General features: G+C 39.7%; 1 protein-coding gene across 2 annotated transcripts in view; it reads right to left on the bottom strand.

Moving 5' to 3' along the window:
• LOC137277321 (myosin-9-like) overlaps positions 1-17,804 on the bottom strand; it is a 74,652-nt gene that overhangs the window by 1,748 nt on the left and 55,100 nt on the right. The window contains exons 31-32 of one of the 2 annotated variants that reach the window (XM_067809003.1): positions 15,367-15,793; positions 1,915-2,050 (exon numbers count right to left, since the gene is read on the bottom strand). In XM_067809003.1, coding sequence (XP_067665104.1) covers positions 1,915-2,050; positions 15,367-15,793 — 563 coding nt within the window. Of the gene's footprint in view, positions 1-1,914; positions 2,051-15,366; positions 15,794-17,804 lie in introns of those variants that run through there. The other variant, XM_067809004.1, reaches the window with a different exon arrangement.

The raw sequence follows: 17,804 nt of genomic DNA, 5'->3' as shown, positions 1-17,804 counted from the left end.
GTTAGAGGAGACCACAGGCATTTCACACGGATCCATCGAGACAATTCTTCATGAACATCTCGTCATGTCTAAGGTGTGCGCAAGATGGGTGCCAAGAATGCTTACAGATGAAATGAAGCAAACAAGGGTCACCATAAGAAACTCCATGCTAACCAGATACAACAAGAATCCAGAAGATTTTCACTTTAGGCTAGTAACCTGTGATGAAACCTGGATCCACCACTATGATCCTGAGAGCAAACAAGAATCCATGGAATGGAAACATGTCACTTCTCCCAGGACCAAAAAGGTCAAAGCCTCCAGATCAGTGCAGAAGGTAATGACGACAGTCTTCTGGGATAGCAAAGGCGTCATCCACATAGATTACTTACCAAAAGGAAGAATGGGGAATATTACGCTAACTTGTTGAGGCAAGTGCAACAGTCAATCAAGGAGAAGCGCCGGGGCAAGATCAGACGTGGTATTCTTCTACATCAAGACAATGCTCCAGTACACACCTCTCGCGTTGCAGCCGCTGCTGTCCAGGACTGCGGGTACGAAATCTTGCCGCATTCCCCCTACTCTCCAGACCTGGCACCAAGTGAATACCATATGTTCCCAAATCTCAAGAAACACTTGCGTGGTCGTAGATTTCAGGATGATAATGAGTTTATTGCTGCTACTAAGGCTTGGTTTGAGGACCAAAATGGCGCCTTCTACAGAGATGGCATCAGCGCCTGGCAGAAAAGATGGAACAAGAGTCTTGACTCTCAAGGGGACTATGTTGAAAAATAAATGTGGTTAATACCAATATTTTGTGTTTTTCTATGCAAGGCTCAAAACTTATTGACATCCCCTCGTATAATGCCACTGAACATATATGAATTTCTGCAGACAGAACATTTTTTTCTCCAAATCTCAATGTCATGCAAATAATATAATAAATCAGTTACAATAACATTTTAGTTGAATATTATACTTTCATCTACTATTATAAATCATTTAAGATATATACAGTTCAGATGTGAGATATATGAACAATGCTGGCTGCCTGTGAGAACAGGTGTATCATGTAGCACCTGCTGCCGAAGGTAGAAGATGGACTAGGGGTATACTCGGTCAGTCGCTGTTATATATGCAGCAGTGACAAATCAACATGTGGAAAGGGCACAATAAGAAGTAAAACCTATCACGTGTGTGCATGTTTATTACACAGTGAAGAGTAATATCGACAGACAATTGCTCACCAACTTTCAGTCATTTTGTGAACTATGAGGGTACACATGCAGGAAAAGGATACTAATGACATCAGTGCTCCCTGGACATGACTAACACAAGGAGGACTCAAATATATGACATGGAACATACTCCAGGACAAAATGAAGACATTACTGACACAAGCAGTTTACTGACTAGACATGACACGCAGAGGCACATCCTGGTGGTAGACAGACATCACAGGGCAGAGTCAGCAAGTTGACAACTACGACAAAGACAGACAATCTGTCTGCCATCAGACACTGAACAAACATTATACATGGGTCTCATTGCCAGACATGGAAGTGGGAGGCAATGCAACACAATCAGCCATATGTGTATTGAAAACTGAAAGGACACTGATGTTCCACATTGTGAATATCACCCTTTGATACATGGCCCAGGGCAACCTATCATAGGGTGTTCTTTTCACTGAGCATCAGTTCACCTAGCTCTAAGATTGCAGTTGTCTTTGATGACAGAACGACTGTCATGTAATGACATAACATCCATGTCCGAGACATATAACTGTAATTAACCTCCATGAGGGCCATGAATTTGTTGGTGTATTTGTGACAACACCACCACTTCCATGTCAGCAACACCCCCACGCCACAGTTAATCTACACCACTACGTATCTACCCAGTCACCTGCTTTAGCTAGCACCTCTAGCTCCTCTAACTACTGCAAAGCAAAGACTTGTCACTCGACTTGCCGCGGCCGCGTGGACGCAACAGCTGAGCTATCACCTTACTTGTTATTTTCGGCGGGTTCACAGATAGAATAGGTTTTGGATGGGTGTTACCACCATGCCTGGAAGGCAAGCACATGCAAAGAGCAGGTTAAGACTTGGCTACACACAGGGTTGTCACTTCCATTTGCACACTGCCCATGTCAAATCTTCTCAATTTCAAAATGAAAGAAAGACTTTTTGGAAACATGCCATAAGAAATACATGCCATATCATTCGATATTATACATGTGCCTCACTTATCAAGTGTATCTGACATGAATGACAACATGTCAGACAGTGAGATGTTTGGGAAACTGTATTTCCTGATTTTGTTCCAAAGCAGTTAAAATATATGAGCCATGATGGAAGTGAAAGTGATTTCGTGTACTGACCATCACCACCCTTTCCGGGAATGTTTCCTCAATTAAGAGACATGACTTTGTTGACTTGATGTTACTGTTCAACATGATTGCCCTTAAGGTCTGCTTTTATTGAGTCAAATCTCATATTCCTCTAATTTTCGTGTTGGAATATTACAAAACGAGTTACTGCATTCAAATTTGTGACTTAATCTTAATGCATCCCAACGTGTCCCTCCCTGAACTGAACACAGAGTAAAGACAGTTTGGTTCAGTCAACTTAGAGGTATTCGGACTGGGAGACACCATTATGTGGAAGGTCATATCAGAGACTTCCTGTTAATGTTACCCTTGAATCAAATGAACAGTACAGCCAGTGTGTTAATGTGGGAATACAGCAGTCTATACACACGCACCGAGGGATAGGTTCCCTAAAACATGGAGAAAACATATGGAAGCGATACACTTGAAAATGGTCTGCTGCTGAAGTAAGTGAATTAATGGTCTCAGTTTCATACAATATGATAAAGGACAGACTGTTACAGGAGCATACTCTTCCCAGTGGCTGAATTATGAGGGACAATTGTCTGAAATAAGAATGAGAAATGATTGTGGGAAGTACCAATGCAATGACGACTTCTCATCAGATAGAAGGGTCACTGAGGACACAAACAATCGTATCGGCTCCGGTGTGGAATAGAATCTGATAGTGATAATATGTGATAGTTCTGTGAACTGCACAGTACACAAGTGCCTACAATGTCATCGTAGTACAGACTAAGGTCTCGTCCCTGAGTGAGGGAGTATGCATAAACATCACTTTTAGCAATATTCCAACAATATCATGATGGGTGACACCATTGTATGTGGGGAATTGAACCCAGGTTATCTGCATAACTAGCAAACAGTCTGAAATAAACATGTTTTACAGAGACTGACTAATCCCATCTGGCGAGACAAAAGGCAGACAAGCAGGAATCAGCATGTAGCTGACATGACACCTTCTCCTGTGACCTCTTCTCCCGAGATGTGACCATTCTGTTCTGATACCCCTCTATTCTGATCCTGCAGTCATGAAACCCTTCTGAGGGTCTCTCCACACATAATTCCCATCACCTGAGACTCGTGCCCCTACTCCAGGAATATGCTTCTCCCAAATATCCAGATTCCTCTTCCCTTACTTATGAGTATTGAACATCACAGGGCTGGCTGACTACAGTTCATCAAATGAGTTCTGTGATACACTTGTATGTGTTTAGCATTATTAATGTAAATATTGTGACATTACTGAATTTGACAACAGAGACTTCCTGACCTGTACCTTCACAAATACAGATGTTCTTTTTATGAAAGGCCACTATACTTGTGGTTTGAACAAATGGTAAGATTATCAATGTACTTCTTTACTTTCATCTCTTTATGTGAAGTGTGAAGTCATCAAAAAACAAAGCATATCTCCAAGAAAACTGACTGATTTTCTTACTATTCACTGGTTTCTAACTCAGTTCATTAGAAATCCTTTTTATTACAGCAAGCATATTTCAAACAGGAACAAGGTGAGATCGTCATTCACATTTTGTAAGGGTATCTGACAGATAAGTAAATGTAGTACACCGTAACCCATTTATTACCAAACCTGTATTCAAAATCAGAAAGAGCTGTCAGTGTAGTATCAGAGAAAACATGCCTGAGGGGTTTTGGTAGACAATGTAAAACCAGAGGGGGAGTGAAATTCCTAGAGGCAGAAAGTTGTTGCATTTAAATCTTGCAACGATCATTTTTTAGCATAAAGATATTTCAGGTGAAAGCAGATCTTCAACATGTAGTAGTGACTTGTTTTGTGACTAATAATTGTTTTTGGAAGATCTGGAAGATTCTGAGTAAGACTGTTTTGTAATCTTTGTTTAAATGTATACATGAATGTTTCTGCACCCCCATATCTCCAGGCTTATCTACACAAAGCCAAATCTATATTGAAAGAGTAGAGCCCTGATGTGACTAGCCCGTGTCATCTTCCCATACTCAACCAAGGATTAAGCATGGGATATGCATGCTGTGTTTGTCTGTTCCCCTCCATATGGACAAGCCTGCACCAGTAGCTGACTGCTCTATACCTGTGGTGATACTGACATGGGGTTGTTCTGCCATATTCGCCCAGAACTATGTTGTTATTTGTGTTGTTGTTCAGTCTCCGATGAATTCTACAGAATTTGAGCTGAACCTGTTTAATGACTTTACAATAATTAGTTCCCCATATTTCTGCGCCATAACATAATGTAGGAGTTACCATACTGTGGAATATTCTGAACAGTTCCTTTAAGTCCAAACATCCAAAAGTTTGCCGAAATCTGCTGAGTGCAAATAGAGCTTCTGTGGCTTGTGCTGCTTGGCATCACTGACTTTTTGTCCATGATAATTCCAAGATCTTTTAAATATTCACAGTTTGGATTTGTTGACCTGTGAAATACCACTTTTCATAGTTTCTGAGAAGGCCTCCTTTCCAGATGAAAATGATTTTAGTTTTATTCAGGTTTAATTTCCTTGATGTGGCATCACAAATTCTTCAACTACATCTATTTTGAAAAATTCTGAAAAAGCTGAAACATCATCTGCATATATGTGGCCAGCAATATCCGGACAGTCACACTTTAAGAATATACCTCTTCAACTGGTCTCTTCCAATCTTGTTACAAGCTGATTAATGAAAAGCATGAATGGTCTTCGTATACATCCTTCTCAGGTTCCAACATTGCAAATGAATTAATCTGACAGACCGTGGTCAGTCCTGACACAAGCTGACAAGTTAGAATACATTGATACAAGAAAGTTAAGAAATTGATCCTTAATTCCAATTTGTTGAAGACTTCGGAACAGAACATCATGGAAATGTTATTGAAGAGGCAGTAAAGTTTCCCTCTCTTCTTCACAAGATATTTCTGTATCATAGCATGCACAGTAAATATATGATCAATGGTGACTAAGATATAATGCTCTAATCATCACACTTGTCAGAACTTTGCACCGTGAATCAATGAGAGATATTCCACTAAAGTTACTGGGGTCAGTTACACTTCCAGATTTATGGACAGGACATATAACACTCTTTCCTCAAGCTGGTGGGAATGACTTGTTGGTAAATATTTTATTGAATAAACAAACATTTTGAATGTAATCTTGAACAATATGATTTAATTGATTTCAAAGACCCATATATCATTTGACTGTTGATGTTCATATATAGTTAAGAAAAGACAATTACAAAAAGTAAAATCTGGGAAGAGTTCTTACTAACAAAAAGTAAAACCTGTGAAGAGGTCTTACTAACAAAAAGTAAAACCTGGGTAGAGGTCTTACTAACAAAAAGTAAAACCTGGGAAGAGGTCTTACTAACAAAACAAAAACCTTAAATGTGGCTATGCTCGGTAAACGAGAGATGACCTGAGAGATAGTGAGAAGCACACTTTATATTAGCGAATGATTATGTCTGAATACAACACAGAAAAACATACAACCAGACTTCCTTCAGGAGTGTCCCCTCAGATAAGAGTGGTATACTGGTATCTGGAATGCCAAACTGATGGGTCGTTGATTGAAATCAAGATCCAGGTACTAAATGGGTCCCCAACAGAACCTGCTTCTATTACAAATATCAATATCAACATCAGACAAGCAACAATGGTTAATTATAGTCAATTGTCCTATTCAATATCAGAAGCTTTACCCACAAGTCAAAGCACATGTGTTCCGTCCTTCAATTTCAGCTCATACTTATTCAAAAAAAGTTTTTTAAATGTTAACTGCAGACCAATCAATAGAAGCAAAGAAAAACTCATCACAGCAAAACGCTTTCTGCATTCTGGGCAAATTGCTATGAGATATCTGCTCAGCATGACCTACACCATGTAGAAGTCAACTGGTGACTTGTAGCCTCCAAGCAGCACGTCACCACAATCTTTAAGATGGAATGTTGACTTGATGTTTGTTTCTGTGTTGTTTCCCTCTCATTCCATCAATATTTCAGTCATATGATGGCCGTCTATTACCAATCAAGTCTGGAGCAGACAATCCAGTTGATGATCTCATAAGAACATGTCTTTCCCACACACGTGGGGTGTGACAACATACAACCTTAAATATCACCAGATACATCATGTTTGGGTTACTGGAGTATGATATACAACAACCATATCATACAGCAAACTGCATTATCCATATTTGTGTGATGCTCCCTTGGAACAGTTTGGATACTGACTTGTGATTTTGTATACATGGGGATGGCAACAGGTGAAAGTAATTTCAAATGAATATCAGTTGGGGGTTTGGGGGCCCCTAACAGGGTCTGAGTTCGATTGATATGCATCTAAATCCACTGATTTGCACAGTATGTCAACCCGGTTTGTCAACCTGGTTCTATATGCAACAGAATGTGAATATTACAAACCTTTTGTCTTCACCATCTGAAGGTTTCATCTTAATCATTCTGTTTGCATATATGAAGTTTGTGTTGGTAAATCTGTGACAGGTCTGAATCCTGGGAGGAGACAATTGTACAGAATTGGAAGATGGATTCAAACCAAGATAGTGATGTCACTTTACTGAAGACTGCTGACGACATGACAGAAGGTACACACACCATCCTTCTGTAAAGCACCACTACTCTACAAGGCAGCAGTACATCCAGCATCACCATAGCTTTGATATAAATTTACACCACTTACATAATATATACATATACACAAAAATGGCAGCATTTTTAAATGTAACTGGTGTTCAACACTTATATTCACATTTTACTATAATACTGAAGCTTGGACGATTAAAAACTGAAATTTAATAACAAATTAATGTCATTCTCTAATTGATAAATACTTCACATACACACAATCAAAACAAGATCACAATCATAATTTTAAAAAAGACACCACGATGAAACAACATTTCTAACAAAACAAAAACACATTGTCAATTGTAAACTTTAATATTCAAACTTTAACTTAGTCACAAATGAACAAGTTAAAGGAAGACACCCATGCCAAAAACGTCATCAAACGGGTGAAACTCATAACCAATGTTAATAGACAACATGAACAATTGTTAACTAAAAACGGGGTTAAAGTCTCACCAAGGCACCACGCACACCTTAAATCTTGGATGTTTCAATCACCACGGCAACGACCCGACTTCTGCAAACCTTTACAAAAACACATACATGAATGACAATACACAAGTGAGAACAAACTGTGTGAGTCCAGCGCAACAGTGAGTGGAAGAAACACAATCTGTATACTAATTGTGGAAATCTTCACTGGTAGTCTTCAATTACCTAACCAGGCACACATAGTTTCCACAAGCTTACAGAACATCAGTTAAATAAAGGGCATATCAATGTTTTGTTGGAGCTTTCATGGACGAAGTTCTGAAACGTTTTACATTCCTTGAATTTCATCAGCAAGATGAGGTGCTGACAAGCCAACAATCATGATCAGCACCAACCTTAAGTAGTTATTGGTTCCCTAAATATATAAGATTACATTTTTCAGTAATGATTTAATTTGCAAAGGACATGGAAAGAATAGTAAAAAAATAGCAATTCTATTGTGAAGTACCTGTTAATATATATTTTATATAAACAAATGTGAAGATTTCCACTAGACTAATATCAATCTACACTGGATCCAGGAGCAGGTGCTTGTCTTGAAGACTGCAGAGCCCAGTCTTGTCTCTACAACCATTGTAACAATTATACTATTTCTTACACTTGCAACACTAAGATCACTTGTGCAACCCGGCCCATAATCTCATTCAGGGGCAGTTGCAGGTGCTTGTCTTGAAGACTGCAGAGCCCAGTCTTGTCTCTACAACCATTGTAACAATTATACTATTTCTTACACGTACAACACTAAGATCACTTGTGCAATCCGGCCCATAATCTCATTCAGGGGCAGTTGCAGGTGCTTGCGATGAGGACACATCATCAGATATTTATGCCACATAGGGCATACACACATCTATGTATTCCTTCTAGGGCAATAGCAGGTGCTTGTGATGAACAAACCAAGGTGATTGTTGCTTGGACAGTCTTCAACAACTACTGTCAGAAGTAACCTGGTATTGCTTCAAATCCTGAATGTTCTATGAGTGAATGTTGCAGCAGTTGGAACAAGCACCAGCAGAGGAATCTACTACACCACTATCATCTAGTCATCACACCTCAGAAGCAGTAGCTCTACTTACTACTGAAAGCTTCCCCTGCTGTATGACAATGAATACAGAATTCAGCAGAATCTGTCCTTCCTTATCACTCCATTCCTTCTCTGCTCTAATGGGAACAATTTGAAACATGCCAATGCTGTTGTTTCTTTTCTCTCCATACTTCCTTATACCACCCTGCCTCTGACAAACATTTTAAAATCTGTGACTAGTATGTGGATACCTTCAGGAAACATCTGCACTGTTGGATACATACATATTCCAGATCTGGCATCTTGGCATTGTTGTGCAGGAAGGAATGGAGAGGAAGCATTAAAGGTCAATACTGGTGTAGCTGCCAGGGCTACAGGTCTACCTACAACACACAGTACTACAGACCAGGCTAAGGGAAGGCACTACAGTGCTGCAACTTGGTATTGGCCTCATGACTGGTGGATGATAATCCATACTGAAGATTTGAGAGTAATAAGTGAATTTACTTTGTCTTTCAACAACACTTCTTCCTGACTTCTTTGACTGACAACTTTTCTTCATGATGGACAGATAAAACACACATTTGTGAGTAGACTGCTCTGTCTTCTAATTCCCTGTTTCACATCTGAGGAAATGTGGGATTCTTGATCTGATCTGAACATACCAACTCATTCAGTCTATTGTCCATGGCATCACAAACAAAGGATGATGTTACCTTCAACTATCAGCAACAATACACTGATATGGTGATAAACTGCTATGGGATGCTCGGGGAAAAGGACAACAATTGGTGTCTACCCATAAATGGGTGTGAGCCAAGTTTATGCCACATTCAGGGTACATTTTTAGTATCCCCATGTCCTGTTTGTTATCAAGGGGATAAGGAGTAACATGTGTGATGAATTAACTGTAAAATGTCATTATCATGTGAGCTAAATACTATCTCGTGAAGATGTTCATCAGTACTGCAAGTTCAACTCACAACTCGGGGTTGGGTCTATATAATGTGGAACTGAAGAAAAATGTTGTAAACCATCCAAGAAAGCACAGGTCTTGAATGTACAGGTACCAGTAGAACAGAGACAGAGGCATGCAACCTCTGCATAATGGTCATGTACAGATGAGAGACATGTTTTACACTTGGTAACAAACAAGAAACACAGTCAGAATCTTTGACTGAATTCATGATCAGCAAATACTGGAAAAGGTCCACAGTACTGGACCTCACATCACATTCCCCCTTCCCCACCGCCACCCGAGTAGATGATCAGCACAACACAATAGGACAACCATGCATCCCTGAACTGACTAAATATTTCAATCATAATACCATGGTAAAACCATATCCTAACCCAAACAGCAGACAATAAATGTCTCCAGGAATATGCCTTGGCATGTGCTCCTGATGCCCAACAACTAACACAGACAAAATTATAAGGTTGGTTCATCCTGGAAACTTTGAAGGTAGTGATCTACCATAATACTGAGTGCAACCGAAAAAAACTCAACTTAACCAAACTAATACTTACAAATATAAACCCAGTTCTACAGAGCCAGATGTACTGATAACAAAGGTCACACACCCAAGGTGATGACTATCCCAAAATCCAACAAAGGCAGACAAAATATCACAATAACCAGAAGAAATATGTAAATCTGCAACTTTACCTTGACATATGACTCCAAGTCTTGATGAGAAAAAGTCTACGATGAACTGACAGTGTCATGGATTCTTCATAAAAATAATATTGGCTTTATTACCAAAAAAGGAAAAGGTTTTAGAGTATTAATTATCTATCATATCAAAAAACAAAAATGGAATAAAGTGATGTCTGTTTCAATGTATGGGTACTTTATGAATAACATGATCAGCGATACAGTCTGATACACACCATCTAGGGATATTAGCACATCTATGTTATAATAGAATTATATATAAATATCAGAAAAATAAATCTCTGAAATTGTAATCCGAAGAGATAAATGATGTGATTGCGTGATGGTCTGCAATAATTCAATTAATTAGCAATTAAGACAAACAAAAGTAGCATGTTATCACGCAAACACAAACAATATTTCCCTCTATTAATGCTGATGAATATATGTGTAATGAAGTGAAGCTAGTTGGGATTAAACCAGCTTAAATAGCAACATGCAAAGAACATACAACATGGGATTCTACCTCCCCATGTCTTTAAACAGGCTTTATTATTCTCTGATACATTCTTCTGTTTAAGCTTGGATTCACACAGAATTTCTGCAAAAATCCCCTCCTGATATTAAGAAAACAATTGCAGCTTGAATTTGCTAGAAAATCACTCTTAAAAACAATAAAACTTTTTTTTCCAAACAATACAGTCAGGATGTGAAACCTCTTTGTACAAGAATGTGTTACATCATAGCATGCAGACTTAGTAATGGAGCCTTTGATGACGCATGAACAGACAAGGAGTGTCTTCGCTCATAAAACACAGGGATCATAGTAAAACCAAGGTTCATTATCACAGAAAAACAGACCCCCAGCCGGTAAGGAATTTAAACACCACATCTTATGTCCATCTACACAAAATAACTACAGTGGGCTGTATTCTTTGGACACATTAAAAACAACCATACATTTCCTTGTACAATGTACAATGCTACTTTCCCTGTATACTTTCTTCTGTCCAGTAGAGTGGGTTTCACTGTCTTGTAAACACTGAAGCATATGCTGATTCAACAAACCACATTTGTTTCACTTTGCATTGACAAGGGGAGATAACCAGGGGTGAATAATATAGAGAAAGGAAAGATATGTACATGTCAGAGGTCAATTTTCTCTTACCTCGACGTTCTTGCAGAAATTTTTCCTGGAGGTCACAATGCATGCCAAGCACATACAAAACATGTGACCGATAACAACTGTGAAACAACATGTATAAAAAAAATATGATTCACCATCTGCCATTGTGTAAAAGAATGATTGACATGAATTATTGAAAAAGTGCATGACTTCATTCGTTATGTAACATTACCCTCAACCCTGCCACCTCAAGCCTACACTAAATCATTCATATCATACGGAAAAGTAAGTCAGAATTATAGTTTCAAAGTGGAAAAGTGTTGGTTCAGTTTGAAAAAATATTTACTCAAGGAGAAAAATAAATGCAGAAGTAAGTTGAGTGTTGCAACACTCAGCAATATTTCAGAGACCTAAGAGGAAATTGTGCCCGGAGCATATACTCCAAACACTGATACTATTAGCAACAGTCCATGCATTCGAAGCACAAGGAGCCATCTCACCGAGCCTGAACACATGATGAATCAGTCAACTAGCACAGGTTGCTTTGGACAATTCTAACCAAGTACTGTCACAGACTTACCACTGTCTATTCTCATCCCTAATATCAAATGATCACCCAATTAGAACCCTCATCCACTAGCACACCCACAAAAAATCCAAAACAAACTGGAAATCAATTGTGACAAGCTCAATGTAAAAATGATGGTAAGTAGGTACACGCAAACAGATGTCCTGGTATGTGCCATAGATGGGGAGTGATCAATACATGGTCTCCAAGGTCAGAAAGGAGTGTTCACTGAAATTCATGGTGAAATTCTGTGTGGCAGAGGAAAGCTCCATGCAACACAACAGAACACAGTATGAAGGAGGAGCATGCAAGAGCTGAGGGCTCGGAGGATGATTCAGAAACAGAAAAGGCCACCATGCAAAGTATATGCTATGATATTTTAGTTAGTTGCAGATGAAGAGAACCACGATGACCAGGTATTAGTTGAAATACTCTTCCAGGAATGACTTCTCAGTCACTGCTGTAAACAGGAACAGGGTTCAGCCCAAAACTTAGTCTCAAGTTTCATTCAGCTCCTTCAAAAAACTTTTACTGTATGCTGTAATTTTAATTATGATATACCAGCTGATGTTTGCTTTTGTTTATTCAATGTTAAGCGCAGCACAAAGCACAAATATCCCGCAATAAAACAGCTGTCTGGGTCAGACAATGCAGTGATGACATCAATGAGGGACAGACACCAACACATTTGCACACAATGAAATGCATGAGCCAAGTCACAAAGAAAGCCTGACTAATCGATCACGGTAGTCAACTCTTATGACATACATGGGTTGCTGAAGATCAATCTTTACCTGTATTTTCACAGGTCATCAGTTAATGATATTCTATCATCAAGACAATGTCAATGTTTGCAACACTGCTTCAATTACAAGACCTTGACCGTTAATGAGCACCAAAAAGTGAAGGCCCATAGATGCATTGTTTGAATTTGTCACAGCCAATACCTAGAAGCAGATAGGACATGTTTCCCATACATAAGGGTACTCGTGTCTGTATGTCCTGAAGATGTCCCCAGCAAATGTGTATTAGTCTACAGCTCCTGACACTGTCATGTCCTCTGTTTCTACTCACACCCTACAGCTATACACACACAGAGAAGAGGAGCTTTAGTACAGAGCTGCAGGAGGAAGTACAGTGTGCAGAGTTGGTGCAACACACAAAGCATACAGAGAACAGTGTACTGTGATTGTTAGCTGACTGTGTGCACAGGCTGGAGATTCTATTCATTATCATAGGGTTGTGTAAACAGAACAGGTTTCCATTATCCTTGGGGATTTAACTTATCCTGGGCCATGTAAATAGGAAGGGATTTAACTTATCCTGGGCCATATAAATAAGATGCTTCTATTATAAATGGGCAATAAAAACAAGTTTTTGGACATTGATCTAATTGTCAACCACTTATCACATAGGCAGATCCAAGAAATTACAAAGGTGGGGGATTGAACCTCCCCTTGACTCCATCAGTGCAAAACATCACCTTCAATGTGGTCTTGAGTGGGTGAGGTTCACACGCTAGGGGTATACTGGAAGGTGGGGTTTCACCCTCTAGGGGTGTACGGAATGATGGCGTTTTACACTCTAGGGGTATACTGGAAGGTGGGGTTTCTCACTCTAGGGATATACTGGAAGGTGGAATTTCACGATCTAGGGATATACTGGAAGATGGGGTTTCACACTAGGGATACACACTCTAGGAGTATACTGGCGGGTGGGGTTCACATTCTAGGAGTGTACTGGAAGGTGGGATTTCACACTCTAGGGATATACTGGAAGGTGGGATTTCACACTCTAGGGATATACTGGAAGGTGGGGTTTCACATTCTAGGAGTGTACTGTATGGTGGGGTTTCAGACTGTAGGGATATACTGGAAGGTGGGATTTCACATTCTAGGGATATACCGGAAGATGGGGTTTCACATTCTAGGGGTGTAGTAGAAGATGTGGTTTCTCACTCTAGGGATATACTGGAAGGTGGGGTTTCACACTAGGGATATACTTGAAGGTGGGGTTTCTCACTCTAGGGAGATACTGGAAGGTGGGATTTCACGCTCTAGGGATATACTGGAAGATGGGGTTTCTCACTCTAGGGATATACTTGAAGGTGGGGTTTCACACTAGGGATATACTGGAAGGTGGGGTTTCACACTCTAGGGATATACTGGAAGGTGGGGTTTCTCACTCTAGGGATATACTGGAAGGTGGGATTTCACGCTCTAGGGATATACTGGAAGATGGGGTTTCTCACTCTAGGGATATACTGGAAGGTGGGATTTCATGCTCTAGGGATATACTGGAAGATGGGGTTTCACATTCTAGGGATATACTGGAAGGTGGGGTTTCTCACTCTAGGGATATACTGGAAGGTGGGGTTTCACACTAGGGATATACTGGAAGGTGGGGTTTCTCACTCTAGGGATATACTGGAAGATGGGGTTTCACATTCTAGGGATATACTGGAAGATGGGGTTTCACACTAGGGATATACTGGAAGGTGGGGTTTCTCACTCTAGGGATATACTGGAAGATGGGGTTTCACATTCTAGGGATATACTGGAAGATGGGGTTTCACACTAGGGATATACTGGAAGGTGGGGTTTCACACTCTAGGGATATACTGGAAGATGGGGTTTCACACTCTAGGGATATACCGGAAGGTGCGGTTTCTCTCTCTAGGGGTATACCGGAAGGTGTGGTTTCACACTCTAGAGATATACTGGAAGGTGTGGTTTCACCCTCTAGGGATATACTGGAAGGTGGGGGTTTCACACTCTAGGGATATACTGGAAGGTGGTGTTTCACACTCTAGAGATATACTGGAAGGTGTGGTTTCACCCTCTAGGGATATACTGGAAGGTGGGGTTTCACCCTCTAGGGATATACTGGAAGGTGGGGTTTCACCCTCTAGGGATATACTGGAAGGTGGGGTTTCACACTAGGGATATACTGGAAGATGGGATATACTGGAAGATGGGGTTTCACACTAGGGATATACTGGAAGGTGGTGTTTCACACTCTAGAGATATACTGGAAGTGTATCTGTGTAGGGTGTTGTATACAGGAAGATGTTAAGACCTAGACACCACTGCACAAAGCTGTGTTAGCACTAACACATTAACACAGGCTTATAGTGGTAGCAATAAGACTGCTTTGGGCACTGTGCTCAACAACAAGGTTAGTGAGCACTGGACACAGAAGTAGATCAACAAATTGGACAAATTCAGTATGGATATATGGGAATTGTTTACTAGTCAACAAAACAATGTATCTGCCTAATTACTGTATGTCAACAATGGCTATCCCATATATGACTCATTCCATGCTGGGCTGAATACATCTGTGTAAGAAACAAAATCAAACCATGACAAAGTTAAAGCTTAGCAACATTCAGTTACCAGCAATAACCTTTCAGTATTTACAGTGTTAATATGCTTTACTGGATGTTCAATGTCAGGAAGTGGGTGAAGACTTAAATATTTGTCATTAGCAGCACATACTCACTTCTGAATAAGAGCATTAATATCCTTCTGTTCCTGCGTGTCCTGTAGGCCACTCTGTACACCCCCTGCATCGGCTCCACCACTGGCTCCTGGCTCCGCTCCACCATGTGGTCGCAATGCTCCAGCCTCCACCTCCTGTCTCACCTTGGGTTTGGGGAGCGTTGGTGGAGGTGGTCCTTTGGATCCTGACCGTCCTACCGTCGGTTTGGTGAAACCAGGCTGTTCTGATGATGAAGGTGTTTTACTATCGGGGACTTTGGGGGTTGTGAGTGTGACTCCCTTTCCCTTGAGCCCTAATCGTCCACTTGTGAAAGAAAATGGTTTTACTTTTTTCTCAGGCTCCTCGGTTGTGGCATCGCTGTGACTTCTGTACTTTGAAATCAAGCTCTGCAGTCGGCCGGAACCATCAGTTGCAGGTTTCTCAGGCTCTGTAACAGTACAACGGAATTATTGAAGGAAACCTTGGCTTAACGCTATCTGGACTATATCCAAAACTCATATTTAGTTTAAAACTGAATCATAAATGGTAAGGCTGCATAAAACATATCAAATGTTTCTTGGGAACATTCTTTTCAAAAGTGACAAGAGTGGTAGAACCTTTCTTTTAACTTTTTGATAAAAGAAAAGTGACAAGGCAGGAACAGAGTTTTATATTTTTTTGTGTTGAGAAATACAGCTTGGACAGTTTAGCACATGTTAATGAGTTGTAGATTCAGTCATGCTCACTCTTACAGACACTCATTCTTATAGTAGATAAATGGATGATGGGGACGCAGCAAAGTCAAAATTATTTTTTTAAAACGGCAATAAAAATTGTTACGTGCACAAATAAAAGTGATGTGCCGATGCCCGAGAAACATTCCACTTTGTTCATTTAGCCTAATAACCATCCATCTTTGAATTAAAAAGCAATGTTAGCGGTAACTCAGTATTTGTATCAAGTGCGGTATATTTCGAATGATTTTGATCGTTTAAGACACATTTTGAAACTTTCAGCCAAGTTAAAATATCACAATTGCATATCATTAAGTTATATGAACATAAATTTAATATGACAAACACAATTTCATATGAATAGTATTCTTATCCAGAATATTAAGAAGACATTTACAATCATTTCAAGAAACAATATTCTAATGACTTCAAGTTGTACATGAATACCAAAATTTTTTAAAAAGCCTCCAACCAAAATCTAACAACAAAACCAAAGCAAGAAAATCGACGTAAAAAGATCCAACCCTCACTCACATAATGCATGGTGGTGTGCTCATTAGAATAACTGGAATTGTCAAAGAAACTGTGCATGTTAGAATCAACGGTCATGCAAAAGTGCTAATTCTTGATACACAATAGACGTCTGTCCGTCCGTCCTAATGGCACTGCTCCGCCTACAACGACCTGACATAGCAGTGACTGTGGACTGTCTTCACATTGCGCTGGCCCTATACAGTCCAAGGCTCCATTCCACTAAACATTCTCAACATAACTGTTGTTGTAAGCACATGTCAGTGAAGAGGATTAAGGACCTACTTAAAGCTCAGACCTCAAAGAGACACAAATTATCTCACCACAATCAGTATTGTAAGCCTGTGTTCAAATACAGGAATTACAACAGACCTCGTAATTACTTGCTCATAGCCCATAACTACTACAACATTACAACTACCAGAATCAAACTGACATGATGGGAATGAGAAGACTAATGACCAACCACAATGCTAATGTGTGTAGGTCAGCAGAAAGCATACCTCAGAACATGAGACCAAACTTTTACCTGAAAGACACTAAGTATGTGAATGCATCTTATGGCAGATGTATATTTACATATTTGTATAGATGTAGATATAGAAGCAGATAGATGAAGACAGATGAATGACACTTAACATACAGATGAGGTCCTTGGGTGGTATATAGAAGTTGGTATTAAGTATAAGGCATAATACTGTGGATGTCAACTTCTTCATTATTGTATACACATCATTTCTGGGCTTTACCTTGCTCTCTTGTCGTGTCACCTGGCACGTATAAACCCAGAAATGTTGTGTATACAGTTGACATCAATAATATTTTGTCTTACAACATACAGATGTTTATAGGTTCTTAGCCATTCATGTTCAAGGCCAGCATTATGAGAGTGGCAAGATTAATTGGCCTTAACCGCAACAGAACATCATTAAGGAAGAAAGGAAAACTTAACAAAATTTGTTTTCACTATTACAATACACTGTGAAAGAAATGTGTGACAATACTATCCTGCATGAGAATTCTTTTCAGATGAATGATGTGATTATTATCTACAGAAAGCAGATCCAAATAATAGTGACCTACCCAGTGATACTTACAAACACAGGTGAGAGAACAGAACAGTGCTCCCCTCCCTCTAACACAAACTAGCCAACACGGCAGCCAGCAACCGGACACAACCAACAACATTACTTA

The sequence above is a fragment of the Haliotis asinina genome, chromosome 3, assembly GCF_037392515.1.
Source record: "Haliotis asinina isolate JCU_RB_2024 chromosome 3, JCU_Hal_asi_v2, whole genome shotgun sequence".
In the NCBI taxonomy this organism is placed as follows: Eukaryota; Metazoa; Mollusca; class Gastropoda; order Lepetellida; family Haliotidae; genus Haliotis; species Haliotis asinina.
This window is presented reverse-complemented; position numbering and strand designations above follow the sequence as displayed.